This window comes from Coffea eugenioides, chromosome 5 (assembly GCF_003713205.1).
Source record: "Coffea eugenioides isolate CCC68of chromosome 5, Ceug_1.0, whole genome shotgun sequence".
NCBI lineage: Eukaryota > Viridiplantae > Streptophyta > Magnoliopsida > Gentianales > Rubiaceae > Coffea > Coffea eugenioides.
In genome coordinates, this window is record NC_040039.1 from 34067940 (window position 1) to 34091496 (window position 23557).

At 35.7% G+C, this 23557-nt stretch overlaps 2 protein-coding genes across 6 annotated transcripts; both read right to left on the bottom strand.

Moving 5' to 3' along the window:
* Positions 1-15256: 15256 nt before the first annotated feature.
* Positions 15257-23557, bottom strand: LOC113772421 (putative disease resistance protein At1g63350). Of its 5 annotated transcripts, XR_003468542.1 has the most exons (6): positions 23426-23557; positions 18484-21530; positions 16974-17189; positions 16695-16887; positions 16194-16381; positions 15257-16096 (listed from the first exon to the last, which is right to left on the bottom strand). XR_003468542.1 is itself a non-coding variant. In XM_027317013.1 (3 exons), exon 2 carries the CDS (start codon positions 21363-21365, stop codon positions 18528-18530), a length of 2838 nt encoding a protein of 945 aa, XP_027172814.1. In that variant the 5' UTR covers positions 21366-21530; positions 23426-23557; the 3' UTR covers positions 16973-17189; positions 18484-18527. The 5 variants fall into 5 exon arrangements, 1 of the variants encoding a protein (XP_027172814.1); XR_003468540.1 differs by having other exon boundaries at positions 15257-16381; positions 16974-17133; XR_003468539.1 differs by having other exon boundaries at positions 15257-16381.
* On the bottom strand, positions 16050-16740 carry LOC113771427. Its single transcript, XM_027316006.1, has 2 exons — positions 16695-16740; positions 16050-16381 (listed from the first exon to the last, which is right to left on the bottom strand). The coding sequence occupies exons 1-2, from the start codon at positions 16738-16740 to the stop codon at positions 16050-16052; spliced, it is 378 nt and encodes a 125-aa protein (XP_027171807.1).

The window sequence follows — 23557 nt, forward strand, 5'->3', positions numbered from 1 at the left end:
AATAAAGAAAAAAATTAGATGAAAGAAAGGGAAAAAAGGAAGAGAAAAAGTTGGAGAAGAAGAAGTTGTAGGAGCAGAGGGACAGCACGACGGGAAACAGAGAGAGATGACCGGAAGCACTTTTACATAGATTTCACACCAATATGATCCCAATAATGTCTTCCCAACTTCAATAGTTAGATCCAAACTTCTAACCACTTCAATAGCCAGAATTTTGTTTGGATCAAGCATGCTTCTAATGTAACATTATCCCAAATCTTGAAACATAATATTTTTAGAACACTGCTTTAACAACCGAACATACACTTGGGATCCTCGGTGACATGTTTTCTATGCCAATCCAATGCCACCAATAGTGTTGCGCCAAGTGTCATGTTATTATTTACACTTTAATTTTCTAATAATTCAACTTGGCTTGGTTTAACACAAGTGTAAATAATAACATGACACTTGGCACAACACTATTGGTGGCATTGAGTTGGCATAGAAAACATGTCACCGAGGATCCCAAGTGCCGAACATAAGAGAGTAGTTCTTGTAAAACAAAGTACAAGGTACTACAAGAACCAACCCAAATTTCATTGCTTGATCATCCCCGCAAAAATGACAGCCACAACAAAAACTACAAGCATGATTATGCTATTTCAATTAGTAATGACAACCACAAAAAGAAACTTAGCTGTTAAGTAACATATGCAGGAAAACTTTTTCCAACAAGCCAATTTGCTATTTTGGACAATATAACACTTTGGCCCATTTCATTCAAATTATTTTCAAACATTCAACATACATTTGTTTTCATCATACTAAGTCAACCATCCATGACCAGTCACCCAATTCCTTTACACTCCACTCTAGCACCTAAAGACTAGTTCATGAATAAGTCCCAAAAATCAGCATCTAATGAAACTAACAATTAGCCATGAACAATTTATTACCTTTAGAATACAAAGAATGGTATTTGATGATTGTGAAGTAGATCTTTGCTTTGTCCTTGTCTTCCATGTTGCACTGATTCTAGTTGCTCAATTCTTTGCTCCATTTTGACAACACCACACTTTATAATTCTCTTCATGAGCTATCTATTGAGTATATCCTTCAATATCCTTCTAAACCATCTTTATACTCACTACTTGGACATGGCAAATTCATCCATCTATTATTCATGTTCACACAATATGTGCTCAAATATTGTAATTAAAAAAAAAAAGAAAGATTCATTAGCATATAAAAGAAAAAGCTTCCTGCAGTGTTACTAACTTTTGCATGAAACATTTACTTAAACAAGAAAACTAATTCCAAAGGAAATCAAGAAACGCCTCAAATCCCACAAGGAATAGCATAACGCAGCAATGAATGCGTTTTGTGTAATGAGTACGAAATTAGAATTGCAATTCAACAATTGGAAATGTAAAACTAGACAAGAAATCACTGCCAAAGAATATCTGACATTTAACTAACAAGATTGGAATCCAGCTTACTAGATTTCAAGTTAAGTACGAAGAAGAACCAAAAGTTATAAGTACTATCTCCAATTATTAAATTTAAACCATAAATCTTGACTGAATTTATTGTGAGGTAGCTGGTCATTGATCTCAGTACTTACCTAACTCCAAATGCTGGAACAGAAATTGCTCAAACCTTCTTCTGCTCCATGTTTCCCAGTTGTTAAGTGTGATTACTCTTATTTAAAAAGTGTTACCCCACCGCTATAAAGTACATTCAATGTAAAACATGAGTACAAATTGTAATAAAGCCTTATAAAGATAGTTAGCATGAAAAACAAAACGTATAAGTAGTTAATGGTAGCCAAAATGAAGAGAAGACATCATGGAAACAAACGTCATAGCTCTTTAGCATTTCAGATTGAATCTTTTGATGAGATTCTAGCATGCGCTCTAAATTTTTAACCTAATTCACTTATTCACTATAAGAATACAGGCTGTGACTCATAGAACAAGGGTGTTAGGATCGATCCAATAAGGATCACTTCTAATTACTAAGGCTTTTAGTTCATTCCATTATCTAAACTAATTAAGAATATCTAGCTAAAGTAAAGTTGCAACAATGTATAACAATGCAAAGAAAAGTTAATAAACTTGAAAAAACTCAGGTAAATACAATTGTCCTTGTGTATAAAATCCACTAAATGTATCTAACTATGGATGAAATACCCAATTATCACTGTTGTTCTTGCCTTGTTATAGATGCATTTCACTCAAGCCATCGGGACTTGCTTTTGCCAATGAACCAAATATAGTCAACACTATAATTTTCTTACTCATGATGAAATCACAAGTGAAGACTTAATCAAGCAAAAGAAATGTTAAGAATATCCACCTAAGTGCGCCATTACTTTCGTGTGTCTATTTTGTGTGTTAAGAATATCCACCTTAGGTTCCACCTATTCCATTTCCATCATTTTCAACTACTTTCATAAATTAGCAACAACTATTATAGCTTTGCAGATAGTGATCAAGCATTTACAAGTGTTAAAAAACAAGAATATGTAAAGTAGCAAATTCAAGGTATATCAATAATCAACTACATTCAACCATAATCAAAACACAATTAGCCTTATCTATTCCTTGAACAAGAAGATTTATCTAGACATAGCTGGTATAAAAGAAAAGCAGCTCATATTTTCAATGTAACTAAGCATTAATGCAACAATAAAGAAAGTAAAGAGGAAGAAATTCTCATTCAAATAAAAAAAAAAAGATTTCCAAACTTCATCATCTTCATTGCCATCAAAAATACATTGTTATACTAAGAGTTCTTCAAGTCTCTCCAAAGAAATGAAAACTAGAGCTAACTTTAAAATTGCTCTAAGTTAGAGAGAAAAGTTGTTCTTCTTGCCAAGAACTAATCCTTTCTCCTTCAGTGATGTGTTTCTTCTTGTCCAAGAGTCAAGAAAAGAAGCTCCTAGAACCCCAAAATATTGATACAAATCGTCATTTTATGTTATATCAAGGATGAAAAATGAAACAAAAAGTCAAGCAAATTGGCAACTTGTAGCCAATAAGAAACCCTCGAGAGTTTCTTAAGAAACCGTGAAGGGATTGCGAGGAATCTCTTGAGGGTTCTTCCAGCAGTTTGTCTTCCTCTGTTTTGTTCCTCCAATTAAAGTTTCTACCCATAATCCCTTACAGAAACCGCCAAAATCAATGACAAACCCTCAAGGATTTCTCTTCCCCTATTTTCTATGACTTTCTTCCTTCATCCTTTCAAATACTTGAGTAGCACCACTTTTTTTAACCATTGTTGTGACTTCTCAAACTTGTAATCATCACCTTATTAGCCCACCATTTAACTCTCAATTGATTTTGATCATTTTATCCTACAAAAACAAAGAGATTTTGTGAGTAAAATGATAAAATCACAACTACTTCAACTATCAGCTCAAGATGCAAATTAAAAGCCAAAACGAGCAATTATACCTTTTGACTCCATAAATTGACTCAAAAAAAATATCAAACACCAAAGAAAATATTCATGAAATTAGCCCTTATAAATTTACCCACACTTGAATCATTATTTGTCCTCAAGCATTAGCAACAAATAACTCAACCAATGACTCAGGTGCGCCAAAATATATGCTTTTTCAAATTGTAAATCTTATAACTTAGTGCCAACTAATATGCAATCATTCAAATTACACAAAATACTCATAATATCTAGTAAAAGAAAGCCAATTATACTTAAATTCAATCTGTCATCTTATCCTAACTCCACAAGTAACCAACTCATATAGTTAAAAGATGGTTAACACTCTCTTACAATTATCTTTTAAAAAAAAATCACAAGCTTAAAGAGGGAATTAATCATATGTACTATGACCAAACGTTTAAGTTATAAAAATACCTTTTGACACGAAGATCAATACTTTTAAGTGAAGACCCTCAGTTACTCAGCATTTGCATACTCAAGTCACTCAAGTACTCCCAATTTGAGTACCTTTTTACGTGAAAATTGACATTTTTAGATGAAAACTCTCAATTACTCAGTACAAGAATTATTGCAGTAAAATTCTTTTTTTTTTTTTTTAAGAAACAGAGATACCCAATCTCTCTTAAAGCAATAAAATAGGAAGAGTATTATTAAATTGACTGTATCAATAACTTTAGTCCTCCGTACTTTATCAAGTATACTTTCTAAAATGCAAAAAATTTCATCATATAATAACTAATTCTAAGTCACATGGAAGATAAATTCTTTAAAAGCATATTCCAGAATCCAACAAGAAGGGGAGTTAAATCCTTGAAGCTAAGAATTCGTTAACCATTTTCAAACTTTTGGGTCATAGTGAAATGCAAAAATGCAAAAATTTTTGTACTTTATCACATGGAATTTTTTTTTAAAATATAGAGTCTTCCATTATAATTTAATGAAACTCTTTACTGGTAAACTCAATTTTCGAGAAAACTTCAATAAGGCAGTATTTCCAAATCGTATTCAAACATAATTCAGTTTAACAAACATCATCACATATCCACAAAAATTTAAAGTCCCCTATTCCCCTTCCCTACACATAAAATTCACATTGTCCTCAATGTGAAGGATTGAGAAAAAATAAATTGAAATGCAATACTCCGCTTTTTAAGCAAATGAATGTCAAGACCATGTAATGACGTCCTCCCCAACTTGAGACACAAAAGAAAAGAAATGAAAAGACAAAGTTCAAATCTAGTGAGTAGCGTTAGTTCAAATCTAGTAACATGCTACAAACAACTTAAAGTGTAATAATAAAAGTAAAATAAAAAAGATTGAAGCCAACGGTCACTATGATGCTCTTCTCCCTCGCGAACTTCTATATCTCCTTGCTAAGGCAGCGGCGAAGGTGGAGCCCGGATCCCAAGATATCGTTCAATCTTCTGGAGATGTTCAGCATTCCTTTGATTCTCCTAAAAGCTTTGGTCAACCTTGGTTTCAACGCATAGTAGCTTATCTCAAATTAGGGCTGTAAACGAGTCGAGTCAAGTCGAACTTTGGTCTAATCGAGCCGAGTTTCGACATAATTTCATTAAACTCGAACTCGAACTCGAGCTCGACGAACTGACAATTTCAAGCTCGAGCTCGAGCTCGAAAAAAATAAAAAATATTTATTTTATTTTTAAAAAAATAAATAAAAATAATATTCTTTTTCTTAATAAATAATAAAATATTAAAGATATATATGTAATTTTACTATTAAAATTAAAAAAATAAAAAATATATATATACTTAAATAAAAAATATATATATGCTTATAATAAAAAAATAAAAAATAAATAAATAAATATATATTATATATATATACTCGAGCTCGCGAGTTAATATTTTGAACTCGAGTTCGAGCTCGATTTCGATTCGAGCCAACTCAAATTCGACTCAATATCGAGCTCGAGTCGAGCTTGACTCGCGAGTGGTTCGATTCGTTTGCAGCCCTATCCCAAATCTTCTACCATGTAGGACAAGTATTAACAGGAGATGACCAAGACGAAGAAGCTCAAACTGAAGAGGGTTGTTGAGGAGTACAAGCCCTCTCCTTGCTGCTACTGCTGGGGGCCCTCACTATCTCGAGGTCATGTGCCACTAGACCTTTCACCTTGGACTAGAGCTCTACCAAAATTTGTGGTAATCTTCAGCTTACGACAAGTAGTCTTTCCAAAGATATTTGAAGGATCAATCTAGGACGAGGAAAGATGTGTGAGATCAACCGCTTTCTTCTCAAATACCAAGGTAAGAAAATGAGTATAAGGAAGAGCATGCTGTGGATCTTTACTTCGAATAACTGTCTACATATGATTAATCATAATAGTCCCCAGCGAGAAACCAGTGATATCTCCTAGTCCATGAGCCATCTTATCCAAAACTATATATATCACTACGAGCCTCATTAAAACCACTGGACCTAGGGGCCATTGTTCTTGGGTTTGGCATAAACTCCTTCAGATCAGACCTATTATACAGCCTTTTATTGTCTCAGTGATCAAAAGTGGAGAAAATACTTATCTCTGATATGATAATTGGCAACATAGAGGGCCATTGTTGACAGCTTATGGGTCCAATATGGTGCAATAGTTTGGAAGTACGCTACAGGTTAAGGTTTCTTCTATCATTGAAAATGGAGAGTGGAAGATCCCCACTGCTAGGTGGAGAACAGCTGAAGTAGATGATTTTGCACAATTTCTTCCTTCTGGACAGTCATTAACCGAGGGAATGTCAGATATAATGAATAGCTGCCTAGTAAATCAGGTTTGTTGTCTATCAAATCTGCAAATGAAGTGTTGAAACATTTCGCTGCTGAGGTCTATTGGCATCATCTTGTGTGGTTCAAAAAATATATCCCAAAACATTCATTTACCTTGTGGTTGTTGTGCAAGAACAGATTAGGCACAAAGGACAGGTTGGTTAAATGGGGCATTATGACTGAAATGAAATGTGTATTATGTTGTACTAGAAGTGAATCTTGTAATCATCTCTATTTTTAATGTGAGTATGAAGCTTATATTTGGTCAAGAATACAGCAATGCTGCTTGCAATATTGAGGGACTTATGAATGGAATACTGAAGTTGAATGGCTCAGTTGTCATTGGAAGAAAGAATGCTTTGTAAACATAGTAAAGAAGTTGGAACTAGGAGCAGCTGTATATTATATATGGAATGAGAGAAATTATAGGGTGTTCCAATATAAAGCCTCTAATGCTGAATCTATTGTACGCAGAGTGCTAAAGGAGATTAGCTGCTATGTGGCAGAATGAAAGAATGTATTGAGTACAAGAGACAACTGGTTATTTTGCCTTAGTTGGGATTTTCTCCAAGAGATTTTCCTTAAATGTTGATAGCATAATCAGAGTTTAATTCATTGTAGCAGTACTATTGTATAGCTTAATTGGTTGTAGCAGTACTTTTGTGTGGCAGATTCCTCTACTCTTGTGTACATTCATGTTCTATTCGATAAAATCCCTTTTTACGTTAAAAAAAAACAAAAACAAAAAAAACCATTGGACCTAGGAATAATGTTGGAGCCATAAAGATAAAAAAGGAAAAAAAATGGCCGATATTCATATATTCGGTGAGAATCGGTGACCTCGGGGTTGTTTGAGTATTCGTATATTTACTATTCAATCGAACAAGTGCCTCCAAAATCTTCCATTTATATTTTCTCAAGAGATGAAAAGTCTTTTTAAAGTTAAAATAAAGTCCTCTGTAACATTCTAGACCCATTGGACTAATTCAATAACTTTTTGAATTGAAACTAGGACCAAAGTTCTAGGGGTCCAAAGTTATTGATAGCCCAATAGGCCCGGGTTATTATACCAACGTTATCAAGATGGTTAATCCGAAGTTAATCTCCGTCAGACACAAGCTTATGATAAGCTACCAAACCGTATTTCCTATCTTGTAAAATTGCAACAACTCTTACTAGGTGGAACTCAAGTCACTGGAAGTTTACCATACTTCAACTGTATGCCTCATTTGTGTTACGGAACTTGGATCTCACTTGCACAAAATTTTCTGGAGAACTTCCCAACACCTTTGGCTGCTTGAAGTCCTTGAACGTTTTGTTGCTCGATGGACGTCAGTTCACTGGTCGCCTTCCCGAGTCAATTGGAAACCTTTTTGTGCTCCATACAACGTCTCTGACTCGAAAGAAAACAGTTTCAAGGCTCCTGTTCCATCCCTGATCTCAAATCTTGGCCAACTGGAACTTTTAGACCTTACAACCAACCAAGTGCAAGGCCAAATACCAAATTGTTTCACATTGTAGACAATGGAATTTGAATTAAATTGGAAAATTACCATTAGTCTATAAATCATTTCTATGATTTACTTCTACCCAACGGGATGTTGCCATATGTCATGCACAATTGGAAAATTGATTGTTAAATGGCCAATTATACTCCACTACATGTCAAGTTGAGGTGTCTCGACCAATCAAAATTACTAAAATGTCTCTGCCAATCAAATTATGCCATGTCACATGTCTCTATGACTTGGCAAAATTATGGATAAATATTTAAATATTTGTTTCTTATTAAAGAGATAATATTTAGATTTATTTGATCCATGTATATGTCTTATATACTGCAAAGGTTCGTCTAATTAAATGGTGCCACGTCATATATCCTTATAAGCTTGGCTAATCAAGGAAATATTAATTAATATTATCTCTTTATTAACAAATATAAAATGAAGAGACAATATTTAAAGTGGTGAAATCTCTATATGATTGCATGTCTTGCAAGACAAGTAAAGTAGCATACATGTTTTCAGATTCTACTATATTCTATAGCATAAATAGGGAGTTTTTCCACCAAAATCCAGACACCATATATCTCATACGCTCAAGTCTTCTGAAACTCTAAGTTATAAAGGTTCTGTATATTCAAATTCTTCAAATCTTCCTCATATCAAGACTTGAATCTTCAAATATTCGAGTTTATCAAGTTTTTTAAATCTTCTATATCAAGATTTGAAGGAATCGACGATCAATCCAAAAACAAGCTGCGAATTCTTTGGATTAGCATTTGAAGAGAAGAATCGAAGGAATCTGTCTATAAATTTAAGAAAATCCTGGAAATTGTACTCATATCTTTCTCAAATTTATATATTGCATGTTTATCATATATTTTTCTTGTCTTTTTGCAAACTTAAAATTTTATCGCGTACACACGTGTAAAAATTGACTCATTGTCATTACCAGACAACAGCTTGGTTGGCCCTTTCCCACCTACCATTGCGAACCTTACCAATCTCGAAACATCAGATTTACAATCCAAATCAATAACTGGTCCTATTCCAGCAAATGTGAGTGGCCTTCAGGGAATGTCTTTTTTGTTGTTGTCAAAACACTAACACCATGGCACAATTACCAGTATGGTTATACAGGCACTCACAATACAAATGAAAGAGCTCAATAGAATGTTTGTGATGAAATTGATTTGTGTAATAACCAATTACATGGTCAAATTCCTAATCAATTTCATCAGTGCTGTACTGGACTTGAATTTCATCCGTTTCATTGGACAAATCCCTGCTGGGATGTCACATCTGGTGCAACTCCATAACTTGGATCTTTCCCACTATCAACTTGGAAGCCACATTCCAGATGATTCTCTCTAACCTCAATAGATTGAATCATTTGCTACTGTTATATAATATTTTGTGTATGCAGTTGGTTGAATAGATCTATGACACGTGGTAGAATCCTGTGGTAACATCTGGCACTCCGGCTCAAACAGGCGTAGAACGAAAGTAGACATATGGAGCTTAGGTCTTAGACCATTTTAGTGCAAAATCAGGTCTTAAGATAAATCCCCTCAAATCTCATATCTTTTTCTCTTCCAATGCCCCCTCTGTTACTAGAGATGAAATTTCTGCCACCCTCAACATTTTTGAAACTGATGATTTTGGCAAATACTTGGGGTTTCCCATTTCACATAGTAGAATCTCGAAAAACTCCTACAAATTCATTTTGGAAAAGATGCAGAAAAAGCTGGCTGGTTGGAAGGCAAATTTAATTTCTTTTGCTGGAAGAAAAACTATTATCCAACAAGTTGCAGCAGCCTTGCCTATATATTATAGTCAAGCAGCTCCCTTACCTGCCTCATTGTGTAATGAGCTTGATAAAATCCAAAGAAATTTCCTCTGGGGCACCACTGATGAGAAGAAAAAACTTCATTTAGTAAATTGGGATTCTGTGTGCAAACCTAAAGCTTTGGGTGGCCTAGGACTCAGAAAGGCTTCTGATAACAACACTGTGCTCCTTGCTGGACTTTGTTGGAGACTAGTCAAGGAACCTAAAAGCCTTTGGTCTCAGATTTTACAACATTGTTACATTGACAACAATAGTACTACCTCCAGCCATAACCTCACTTTGAAAAGAGGAAATGGATCCATCAATAAAAAATCCTTGCAGAAGGGATTAGAGTTGTTTAACCAAGGCATCATGTGGAATGTCAGAAATGGGGAGGAAATTCTTCTATGGTGGGATGACTGGACCGGTAGAGGCCCCCTTAGATCAATGATCTCTGGGCCACTCACCCAAGCAGAAACCAAAATGAAAATCAAGCAAATTTTTGGAGACTTTGATGCTTGGGATTTTTCTTCTCTCTCTTTTGAACTCCCGGGCAATATTTGCAGATTCATTCAAAGCATCCCAAGGCAGTTAATGAGTAATCAATCTGATACTCTAAGATGGAAAACCAACCCAAATGGATCTTTCTCTGCCAAATCTGCCCTTCTTATTTTGGAGCAGGATCTAAAGAAAAAGCCCCCTCAAGGGGATTTTGAACTATGGTCTTGGGTTTGGAAGGTCAAAACAAAGTCCAAGGTTAAACATTTCCTTTGGCTAGCTTGCCAAAATAGACTGCCTTCTAAGGCACTTCTCCTCAAGAGAAATATCACTTCTGACTCTTTTTGCCCTCGCTGCAACCATTCCTGTGAAGACTCAGCTCATGTTCTTAGATATTGCCCACATGCTTCCTCCTTTTGGCAAAGCCTCAACATTCCCACTTCCTTTGATCTGGATTTTACAGTTTGGCTTAAAAATGGTTGTCTGTCCAAGCATATTTCTCCATTTTATGGAATCCCCTGGGGTACTGTTATCTCTTTTGCCTGCTGGAATCTTTGGATTGCCAGAAACAAGGCTATTTTTGAACCATCTAATCTCTTCTCCATTCTACACAATACTCTAGCAATGGTGGCTGAATACTCCTTTTTAGGACCTATTCAGAACATAGTACATCCTAGAACAGAAGTGCTCATTAACTGGATTCCCCCTGAACCTTCCTGTTTCAAAATCAACACTGATGGATCTTCCATAGGGAATTCGGGTCCAGCTGGATCAGGTGGCTTGATCAGAAATCACCTAGGACACTGGATAGCTGGGTTTAGCAGAAAATTGGGACATGCTACCAATATTCTTGCTGAGTTGTGGGGGATAAGGGATGGACTATCCTTAGCTTCCTCTCTAAACTTGCAAAATGTTGAATTAGAAGTTGATGCTAAAACTGCTCTAGACTTGCTTAAATCGGCAGATACCTCAACTCATGAGTATGCTTCAATTATCTCTGATTGCAGGTTCCTGATCTCTGCCCTGCCGAAAGTCATACTTAGACATGCTTATCGAGAAGCAAACCAGTGTGCTGACAGATTGGCAAAACTGGGTGCTCAACAAGACGTTATTTTTGTATGCTATGAAAGTATTCCTTATGCTTTGAGAAGTCTAGTAGATGCAGATCTTAAGGGAATTTGTTTCCCTCGTTTTGTACCTATAACTTAAGTTTGTTTTAATATATAGTCCCTTTTATTACCAAAAAAAAAAAAAAAAGACATATGGAGCTTCAACATATGGACACTTAATGACATACAATGACAGAGTTAGAAACGTTTTTCAATGACAACACAAGTCGATTCAATTGATAAGAACGGATCACTTTCTCACAAAAGGTTGTGTGTTCAAATCCCGCGGTCGATGTAAGGGTTGCATTAGTGGACAATTTGTAAGAACCTTTGTAGGCAACCTATGATCTCGAAAACATATATTAACCCGTAGTGGTGATTGAAAGCGAACTCATCCAAACTTTTTATTACCGAAACAAAAAGGAAATATTTTTCAGTGGGAGTAATAATAACGTTATAAGATTAACTCGTGCTTACATTACATGACAAGTAATAAGAACAATATATGAATCTGGTAAATACAATAATACAACTAATACAATTAAATTCATTCACAAACTTTTTTTCCGTTATAATTCCTTATAGGGACTCTTTAACTCTACGTTAGATAATCTAAATTAGTCTCCAAGAAATTTTCTTATGGTTGCTTTTGTCATCACCAAAATTTCTGGCTTGCTTAATATTAGATGTCTCCTTTTTGTTTTTATCTTCTTCTACAACATGTAATTAATTGAATAGATGCTAAACAAGTTAGACAAATAAATAGAAAACTATATCAAGCAACCTATATGAAAAAACTAAATACTAACAGGGTATCTACTTTTTCACAATTAAATCAATTGAAACTTTCTAATCATTAATTTTTTAAATGCCGACAACAAAAATTAAGTTCTTATCACAAAACTATTATAAATTCCAGATATTACAAACAATAACAAAAGAAGTTTAAAACAATTTTAATATTAAACTATAATAAACTCGAACTTGATTTGGTATTGATAACTCAGGGTCAATTGAGAAATGTAATTATGGGCCGCCAAATGAAAGTTTGCTTGCCATTGGAAATCTAGATATCTAATACATTTCTTCATTCATTGTTTTATCTACTTTTGTCTAATCAGGATAATAGCCATAGCACATAAAACTTTTGGCTCCGCCCCTGTGACAAATCCAATTGTTCACCTACAAATGCTCAACTAATATTCTAGATTATACTGATACATATTTAAGCAGTTTTTATCAAACAAACACGCAGATAGAAATTTTTCCTCTTTGTGTCGAAAGCTTCAGTTTCTTTGAAGAACACCTGTCCCATCATGAAAGGCAAATGCAGCAAATTGGTGCTTTCTGTTTTCTGAATTTCGGGGTCAGTTTTCTTATCCAAAGGTGTTATCTTGGAAAATTAGTACACATTGTTGCAAGTAGGACTAAAACAATTGAATTTGCTGTCAGTTTTAGGGAATCTTGTATACGGTTTTAACAGAAAAGATTTTGTAAGGAGATTTATTTTTCTTTGACTAAAAAGGTACCAAGACTCTGAGCAAAAGGGATTCGTCAGCTCGAGGTAGGCTACAGATTTTTGGACAATAAAGCGTCTTCAAATACTGATTAAGCCCAGAATTATGCAAACTAAAATTTTCAAAATCACTGCTTACAAAATCCGATTGACTTCAACATCAAAGTTCAAACGTGAATCAACGTTTGAGAGCCATATGACATATTTATGTGAGAAAAATCTTTTATGTAAAGACAAGCACATCAGACTCATCAATGTCCAAAGTCGGTCTTACAGGAAACATGGTAGAATTTTTAGTTAATAAAAAATTAAAAAGACTAGCGAGTCATTCACTAAATTGGTTGAAACTGGTGTGAAATTAGGCTGTATAAAAGATTTGTTTTCGCACTTCTAAATCTGATCAAACAAACCAAAATGGAGAAGCCATATTGGATCTTGGAACCACTGTACAGATTGTTGTTTTGCTTGGGATGGAGTCACATGCAATGAGATTAATACTCACAGATTAATACTCACGTAATCTTGGGTGCCACCGGGCTAGCTCAAGGGGTAAGACTTTGTCTCAAACTCCAAGCATCCTGTCATTGGCACAACTGATGTGGGATAAATTAAGCGTATAATTGGTTTAGACCTCAATTACAGCTTACTGTTTCGATTGTTGTTTTCTAAAGTTTTTATAGAAAAATGTTCTATAGCGATTTGATTTGATGCATATAAAATAAAGAGATGATTGGGAAATGTAGTCATAAAAAACGTAAAAAATTTTTGAAGGGAAATGGCGAAACAAACAAGGCAGTTAACTATTCATAAATTTCTAGACCGCAAAGTTGATTAACACAACTAACACGCCTCAACCTCTCAAGTACAAATTTTAGTAGCCAATTTGCATCTGAAAATTTTCGCTTGTCCAAGTTAGTTTTTGCTCTCTCTCTCTCTCTCAACATAATCCAAGCTTTTCACAAGTTTATAATACAATAAGTTAATCTACACGAACAAAAGTTACACATACATCGAAGTTAAAGTGACATACAACAAATCCTATATGAACTAAAACTAAAACAACTGCACAATTGCACCAAAATCTAAACTTGACTATCTCCAAACCCATAATTGATATCTTGAACAATTAATATATTATTCAAATTTATAGTTTAGTTTTTGACAGTAATAATGTGATAGGCATGTTTTAAGAGGCAAGATCTGGATCATAGGCCTCCATTGTTACACCTGCAATAGCAAAGTGCAGTTAATTGTTCACATAGAGCCAGCCCAACTTGGTCAGATTCAATTTAATTTTTTTATTTTAAAAATCAAATGGGGTTGACACAGCCTTCCACATTCCACGAGAACTTGATCAACTAGCTTTGAGCAAGTATAGTATGAAAACATTGGCAATCCCATCCTGCCTGATGACTCAGCTATCATGAGGAACAGTCCCAATATTGTGAATTACAAGAGATGCATCTTCTGCTGCTATCTGCCTATATGGCTTTCCTGGTAAACTTTGATAATTCATCCAAATGCCATAAAAAGTTACATGAGCAGAGCTTTATTGCAGTAATACATCTTGATGCAAAACCATGGAAAGAATATGGAGCTCAACTGAACAATAATACATCTTGATCCACTGCCATGGAAAGTCACATGATCAGAGCTTTATTACAAACTTGAAAGCAGTAAACTGAGCTTCCTTGCTTGGTATGAAGGCGCAGAGCGCTGACATATCCATCAATGCGTATAACATCTGTCATATCATGCTGAAGGACTTGTCACCTCAAAGTCCACATTCAAAGTAGATTTATTGCCGAATTCTTAAGTTTCCTTAAGAAAATGTCAGCAAAAAAAGTCCACATTCACTTGTATCTCTTAATATTTGCCACTTTAGGTTACTTTTCCTAACATTACTGATTGCAATTTTTTCATTTCATATATTTGTTAATCATCATGTGTGCTGTCTGCTGAGAACCGATTTCATTCACCAATTGACTCAAAAGGTGATCATTTGAACAGATACTGCATGGTTGTAAAATTTATTTTTTTATCTTTTTTTTTATCTGATGATCTATTCCCTCTGTAAGACGTCATTTCTACAGGAATACACGCGCATGCGCGCGCACGCACACACAGAAACAGAAACAAATACCTCAACTAGTTATAGTTGACAGGATAACCAAGTCTTGAATAGCTCGAGGAGTTAGAAAGTTTACAGTCTCTACAGAATTTGGCTTTTTTCCCCCTTTTGTAAGTGCCCTTATTTTATTGATATCAGAAGTAGGCGTACACAATTGCAGGAAATGTTAAGAAAAACAGTCTGTACAAGTGCCAGAGTATATATTCCATTAACAAACATGGACTGTGGCCGAGCATAATGCAGTCATTAGAATTAGCCTTTGAAATCTCCCATCCAGCCCCCATATCAGCCATAATTCTTTCAGTAATCATAGCAGGTGGGAATAGGATATTCAGGAATACCTTTAAATTCCTATAATGCCACAGCTCATAAACAACAGCAGCAAAAGCTATTTTTCTCACTGAACATTCATAGGATTCATCTGAACCATTTCCAACCATCCACTGTGGATGATACTATCAACCTTAGCTTGCTGGATACAGCTAAATAACTGCACGATACACATGGAATAAGTCAGTTAGAGAAGCCCCTAAGGATTCCACCAATCATGCCACAAGTACATATTTCTTCCATTGCCAACAATCATTTGTATACACTGTCTAGCTACAGGTCTTAACTTCAGCAGTTCGGTCCAATTCCAAGAGCCAAAAGCCTAAGCGTCAATAGCCCAAAAAAAATAATCCCTCAGCATGCATGTATGTGAACCAACCTTATCCCTAGGGAATCTTTCTTGTGAAAGATATCCCAATTGTGCCTGAGCACCAAGGCTTTATTCCAAACCACCTTCTTCAATGGTAGACAGATTCCCTCCAGCCAACTTTAGTTTTAGAATGCTTGAGCTCAAAACCTGACCATAAAAAAGAATTCAGCAAGCTCTCTAATTTCTTTACAAAAGCAGAGGATAATATGAATATACTGCCCCAGTATACAAATATGCTGTTAAGCACAGTTCTAATAAGAGTGAGTCTTCCTCCATAAGATAGCTTCCTGACTGCCCAGTTCTGGATTCTTTTCATCATTTTGTCAAGAAAGGTTGACACTCCTGCATAGTTAATCTAGTAGAAATAAGGGGGACCCCCAATTACTTTACAGCTAGAGTTACAATAGGTATAGCCAGATCTTCACCAATCCTCTTCTGAAGCTCCTCCCCCACTCCAGCTAAAAATATTTCAGATTTAGACAGGTTTGGAATAAGGACAGGCATGTCTGAAAATTCTGCTAAGGTCTTCTTAGTCATTCGAATGATTTAGGAGCAGCAGAGGCCATAACAAATAGATCATCTGCAAAGGAAATATGTGAAATCCCAAGCTCAGCACATCTAGGATAAAAATCATATGCATCTGCAGTGATATAATCATCAAACAACTGAGAGAACACCTCCTTGACAATAAGAAATAGGTAAGGGGAGATGGGATCCCCCGGTCTCAACCCTTTACTGCTTGAAAAATCACCGACCAGAAAGCCTTTGAGATTGAATGAAAATTTTGCAGTTGTCACACAGCATCTGGCCCAACTGATAAACGGAAAATGCAGAACCTCTAGAACGCAGAATAAAGAAGTCCCATCTGACAGAATCATAAGCTTTCACCATGTCAATTTTAACCACACATCAAGCTTTACCCATTTTCAATCATAATTCCTCACTAGTTGATGCATCAAGAGGATATTTTCTGTGATAAATCTCCCTTTGAGATTGGCTTAAATTCTTGCTTTTAGTACTTTGAAATTCTAGGGCTTTGATTCTTGATCCACAATGAACGTCAATTTAGTCTTATCTTTGACTAGTTTACTACTTATATATTCTCTAGATTCTGCTTTTCTCTTGCCTAGCTTGCCATTGGGTGTAACATTTGATAAAATTTCAGGCATTGGATTTACCAGCGATCTCAATGACAATGTTGCAGCACCTTGGCCTTCTGGTCATTTTGTTTCTGCTTCTTCATGCAACAAAACTAGATCAATTGCGCCATCCACTTCTTCACTTCCTTTGACAGATAATATAACTAAACGTCCTCTAGGCTGTCATCTTGAGACTTCAGCCAGCTATTTTACAAGTTCTGATATTCTTTTCCTGTTTAGGCTCAAATTAAACTCAATTGATTATAAGCTGGAAACTAATTACTAATTAGGATAGTTCCTTACCCAAAAGTTACTGACCTCAAATTTTTCTTCTTCATATATTGCATGACCGTGCATTAGCTAGTTGCCATCTCAAACATACTCTGCTTTTTTGTTACAGAAGTCAACACCATATAAGATGACATACAATTGCATTGTCTTTTGCAAGAGGAAACTCCATCTGAGGTTTTTCTTCCATCTGTTTTTTTAAAAGAAAAATATCATTCCATACAGGTCTGATATGTTCATAGATGACTGCTGCCAAAGAACAGATAGAAAAGCTCAAGTCACATAGAGAAGTTCATGTAAGATTTTGTTATGTCGATTAATTTTAAATCTAAACGCTTAACTCCAGAAAGGATTCAAATGTTATTCTGATCACTCTTCAACATGCATGTACAATCCTATTCCCAATCAAAAGAATTCAGATAATGAATTATCAGTGCAATTGATGTTATAGTTTCTCGAAATGGAAAACAGGAAAAATCTTAGATAATGAAAGGGTTTGAATTGATAGAGTGAAATCACAAAGTTGGAGTAGAATCTAACTCTAAAACTTTTGGCATTATACCCCAAAACAGTTTCACTAATATTCCGGGTATAGTCAGAAGTAGTATGACTACTCCAATTCCAAGCAAGTATGGGAAAAACATCAACTAGCTAGGAATAGAATGCTAGACATGACACAAAACCGCAACTGTAATACAGCTAAGGAAGAAGCATATAATGAAAGTATATTTCATGCTGGTAGATAAGGCTTCAAGTTATACTTTTTTTTTTTGGCAACTTCACCTCTATTGCAGCAGCAATTTTTTTTCCTTTCTACCTAGAAATAGCAAGCTTTAACCTACGAAAAATTGACAGTAACACTTCATTACAACAGTCAGACATACAAAGGAAATTTATACATGGCAGTATCGAAATTATTACAATCATGTAAATTACTTTGCATTCTATTTCCGGCTCGGGCCCCCCAGAAGGAGGCCTTCTTCGCCTTTCTCCGTTGAAAGCTTTCTTCCAACGCTCCCTGAACATGTCTAGAACTTCAATCCGCATAGGAAATTAGGAAAAAAGCTAGCCTTTTAACTTATTTGGTTTTCAGTAAAACATTTGGAATACAGGCATTGGTAAACATATATACCTTACAGCTTTATCTGGAAAGCCTCTTCAGAGAAAGGGGAAAACAAGACAACCTTCAATTGCAGGGAATGAAAAAAAAAAAGAGAAAAGAACACAAAATTCAGCTCATTCACTTTACAATTTAATAATGACATTGAATTCAAAAAACAAGAAAAAAAATAATTAGATTCACAGAAATCAAAAGGCATGAAAAAGAGAAGTAAAACAATATACGTAGTAAATTACATTACTTAATTTAAAAAAGGGTGTAAGCAGCTGAGCACCTCAAGAAAGGTAGTTGGCAGAGAAAAAGTTGAACTCAATAAGAGAAGAGTTAGCATTGATTCCTATACAAGCAATTCATTTTGGGGGAGCTAAAAGAAAAGGGGATGCTTTGGTAACACTAGAGGAAGGGGATAAAAACACTTACATGTCAACCAGTGAAGAATTTGATCAAACAGAGGGTCTTCCAATTCATTCTTCATTTTCTTTTGAAAAAATTGGTTTAAGGGAAACTTTGTCATTGGGATTTTCCCAGACTAACGATTGCCACCATCCTTGGTCACAATAGATTTCTATAAGAGGGTTGGGAGGAGATGGCAGTGCAGTGGTAGTGGGAAGAAACAAAGGCAGCCTCCTTACCGTTGGACAGTCACGTACATTAATATACTGAAGTGATTTGCAAATCTTGGCTGCATTCCAGATGTGATTCAGTTCTGGAAGCCGATTCAGATACAAACGCCTTAACTTCGGGAGTATGACAGTGGTGGTGGCTTCACTTTGAATTCCTTCTCCTCCACGTCCTACTCCGTCATCATCCTCTGCTATCTCTTCCAGTCCTTCACAATCATCAACATATAAGTCATCAAGATTTTGAAGGCCTTGCAGCAACTGCACAGTGAACAGCTGCTTCAACTTGTGACATTTTGAAATCATGATACAGGCAAGGGAAGAAAAGGTAGCAGGTGGCAGAAAAGATGGTTCTGATTCCCAATATAAGAGATCAACCAGATTCAGCAAGTCTACGAGTTTTAGCTCTTGTAGATTTTGTAGTGGATTAAAACAGGAGACTACCAACTGATCATGAAGAGGAGGCGGAGGAGAGGGCAATTTCAAGAGGAACTCGATGTCATCTACATCAATAATGCTCAAATAAGACAAGTCTTTCAAACTTGTAAAGTTCTTAAAAACATCTGACAGGCACCTATTGCCCAAGCAAACACATTTCACAAGTCTTAGATGCTTGACATTATTTGGCAGAAGTAGAACAGGATTATTCGATCCTCTCCAGAAGTTACACTGACGGAAAGCCAACAGCTCTTGAGAATGACCATTAATGTATTCATCATCATGATCAAAGTACCCATCCTCAGGTAAAAACTCATTGAATTCAACAGTATAATGTTTTGGCCGCCTAGAGATTTCATAGAAGTCATTAAATGGTAAGCATCCAGTAAATACTTCTAATTGGTTTGACACTTCTGGATCATTAACTTGTACAAAATAGTAGGGATCCAATCCTAGCTGTTGGAGACAACTCAATTCAGAAAATGTCCCTTTTGGTATTATCACCCTTTGAAGATTTTGGCATTTGAGCATGTCCAGCCTTTCCAGGTTGACCAATGATTTCAAGCCTTGAGGTAAATCCTCAATTCCAGACCCAGATAGGTCCAATTCCTTCAATTGTGTAAGATTTCCTAATGGTGGCACAGATTGGAGGTGGATACAATTCTGCAACACCAAAGCAGTGAGACTCACCAGGTTTGAAACACAGTCAGGCAGCTCTTTTATTAATCTATTGTGTCTTAGATCTAGAACCTTAAGTCCAGACATGTGCTTAAAGAATGTATTTGGAATTCTTCCTATGTGTAGCGAACGAAGAAGCAAGGTTGAGAGCTTGGGACACTTTGGTGACATGCCTGGTGGAATTTCTATTGCACTTCCAATTGAATAGATGGAAATTGCATGGAGATCTTCTGTCCATTCTTTTTCTTCGAATGCCACTCTGGAATTTCCGATTCGTATGCTCTTCACCAAGAACCTCGGTACATCTCCGCTGATCTTTAGAGTAGAGTTTCCACTGGTGATCCTTAATGCCATATCTCTTATCAAATCATGCATTCTTACACACTCATTGCCCCTGTCATCTGTAGTTTCTTCCAGCAAGCAAACTTTTACTAGTTTGTTTAATATCTTATGACCTTGATCAAATTCTGCTAACCTTGAGCTTCGTTTAGGCATCAACTCTTCCCTAATGAAGAGATTTATTAATCCCTCTCTTGCTATCCTGCAATCTTCTGGATAAAGACAGCAATACAGGAAACATTTCTGTTCATATTTGTTTAATCGGTCAAAACTCCACTCAAGGATGGAAAAAACATCGCGTTCCATCTCATCATGCCCTATTGAACATGAATTCAATTGTTCCAATGCATTTCTCCACTCACATATGTCAGTAACACCTCTCATGCTCCCAGCCACAGTGACGATACCAAGAGGCAAACCAGCACACCTTTTGGCGACAGACTTGGCAATCTCTTCCACATCTATATGAAGCACTTTCTTGTCTCCTAGTGTATACATGAACAATTCCCAAGCTTCATTTGAATCCAGAATTTTCACTTCAAATATTCTCTGACACTGCATCCTGTCACACACTTCTAGTGAGCGAGTAGTCAATATCAACCTGCACTTGTTTGCATCAAGAGAAATCCCTGCCCTGTGTAAACAAAACTGTTGCCAAACATCATCCAATATGAGCACTGTTAATTTCTCCAATCTCCTGAATGCCCCATACAATACATATGCCATTACTACTTCATCGTCCTTATCTGATAAACAAACACCTAAGACATTGGCAATCTTTTCTTGCAAACTCTTAATACTGAACTCTTGAGAAATTGTCACCCAAAGAACTTGATAACCTTTTTGTAGAAGATAGTAATTGATGTGCTTCACCAATGTGGTCTTGCCAACTCCTCCCATCCCATAAATTCCAATGCTTGATATGTCATCGGTCACCAAGCATGGCCAAATTCTCTCCAAATTTTGTTTGACCTTTTCTCCAAACAATATGGTTGGCAAGCATGGCTCCACAATGTTGTCATAAGCATGGAGCACAAGCCCATTGAAGTGACGGCTCTGATCAATAAGTTCTTTCACCTGAAATTGCAGCTTCCGCACAGGATCCTCCTTCAATGGAAGCCTCCAAGATGATCTTCGTGTTTCCAGTGCATCGATTTCAGGATTTAAATATTTAACCTCCTTTAACCAATTGTCAACTTCAATTTTCCTTTTCGTTTTACCTGACATTTCTTCTCTCTTCACTTCCTCTTCGACATCTGATGCTTTGCAGCTCTACTCTTGCCAATTTCTTTTCAGCGTTTGCATGTTGTCCACATTGCTCCCTCCCATGCAATTTTCTACTACAATCTCCATGGTCTTTTTGGCGAGAGCTTTTCCAAATGATTGTATCATCTAGTAGGATTTGAGAATGCAAGAATGTGCCAAGCTTAGATTCACAAGGCAAATTAAAGCATATCCGAATCTTAAAATGGAAGAGGACATCAAAGTTACCATGAAACTGAACTCATTCTGCACATTGTTTTGTAAAGTTAATAACACAATCATGATAGATTTAGTAGGAAAATATATGTTCTTCAGTCAATCCATAATTTATGCACCTATAAGCTTATCTAGAGTTCTTCCAACTGCCAAAAGTAGAATAGTTCATTCAATATTTGAAGAAATGTCAAAACTGTATCAAGATCAATCTTGTAAAACTTAGAAGAACATGAACTGTAAAGCACTGAATTAATCAAGCATTTTTAGATCCTTAATTCAACAATTTCACTGAACATGACTTTAATACATTACCCTACTAATCATCCCACACCCTGTCTCCATTTTTCTCTTTATCTTTGTAAACTAGTTTTTCTTTTGTTTTGATTAATGCCGAACATAATCAGAATCTGAAGAACAGTCAATGCAAATAAAGAAATCTCTGAGAAGCACTGGTTTTGTACTTGGTAGTGTAAATTTAATCCAATTGGTGTAGCTAACTGTTGTCATTTTTCTTAAATGCAATGCGATGAAAATTTCATCAATCAGATATATGTTCTTTCTTTCTCCCCAAAAAAAATTTTCTTTGCACAAGAACCACCTCTATCAGTCTTTCAGATAGACACTTTTTGTAGCATTTTTAAATATTACTAGGAAAAAGCACATGTGATGCATGTGCATCTGGTGGTGAGCTATCAAAAAAATTTCAATTGAGAGGTCATGCATTTGAACTAATTTAGTCATCAAGAACCAAAAATCACATTCAACTTGTGGAAGATGGAAGACGTGAGGCCCCAAGGGCTGCAAATTAAGGCGGGGCTGAAATTTCGACATCCTGCAACCACAATTGAATAACAAGAACAGAATATCGGATGGAAAAGGATTTAAAAGTCTAATTCACATCTTTCTTCTCAAACTCAATTCAACCTCCTTGGCTCCCAAACAAAAATCATATTTGAGAAAGGTTCAGCACTTTAGTAATGTCAAAACCAGAAAACTTCAGCACTTTAGTACAATAATTCAGATAAAAAATGTTCGTTGATGAGATATTTCATGTCGGCAAATCAATCTGTAACAATAATTCAGACAAAAAATGTTCTTTGTTGAGATGTTTATGTCAGCAAACCAATCTGTACTGTGATTTTAATTTGATACAAACTTTCTTTACAACACCACTCAACTTGCACATAATCGTGAATGATGAACTAAACCCAACATGTCCAAAATCAGTCCACATCATTCTTCAACTCCCAAACAACTTGAAAATCGCTTCTCTTCCTTTCTTTTCTCTCATAATTTAAACTTTCTCTACAAACTCCCAAACTAAGCCTTAGCCTATTCTACTAATCCCATATGTACATACAGTGATCTAATACATTCTAGTTTGGGCAGATCTATGTAAAATGTCAATCATGTGAAAAGCTTAAAAAGAGCACTCCCAGTTGAAAGATAAAAGAATTGATGATGAAGATCTTTGTGCGTCATAAAGCTAAAGTCACCACGAAGACAATATGAAACAACCAAAAAACTTGCAAAATCTTGAAATCTTGGACAAGCAAAATTTTCAAGCCAAGAAGTCTTGAAGAAGCTGAGAACCGCAAGACTCAGCCAATAGAGAAAAGTGTGTTCTATATTTTCGTTTAGCTTTCACTACTAGCGTTCACTAGTATAAGAGGCATGATTTTTGAGTGTTGGTCAATGGATGATAATCGAATTAAGATATCCTTGACACGTAAAGCTATTATAACATGATGAAGCAAGAAACAACTCAAAAAATTACTCAATTCAGATGGAGTATGATCTACTTTTACCTTGAAATTGCAAGCAAACTTGAAGAAGCTGAAAACCTTGAGACTCTGCCAAAAGTATGTATTTTGTTAATATGTTCCCTTTTTTATCTTTGATTTTCCACTAATTTTAGGAGTACGATGAGATGGTAACAG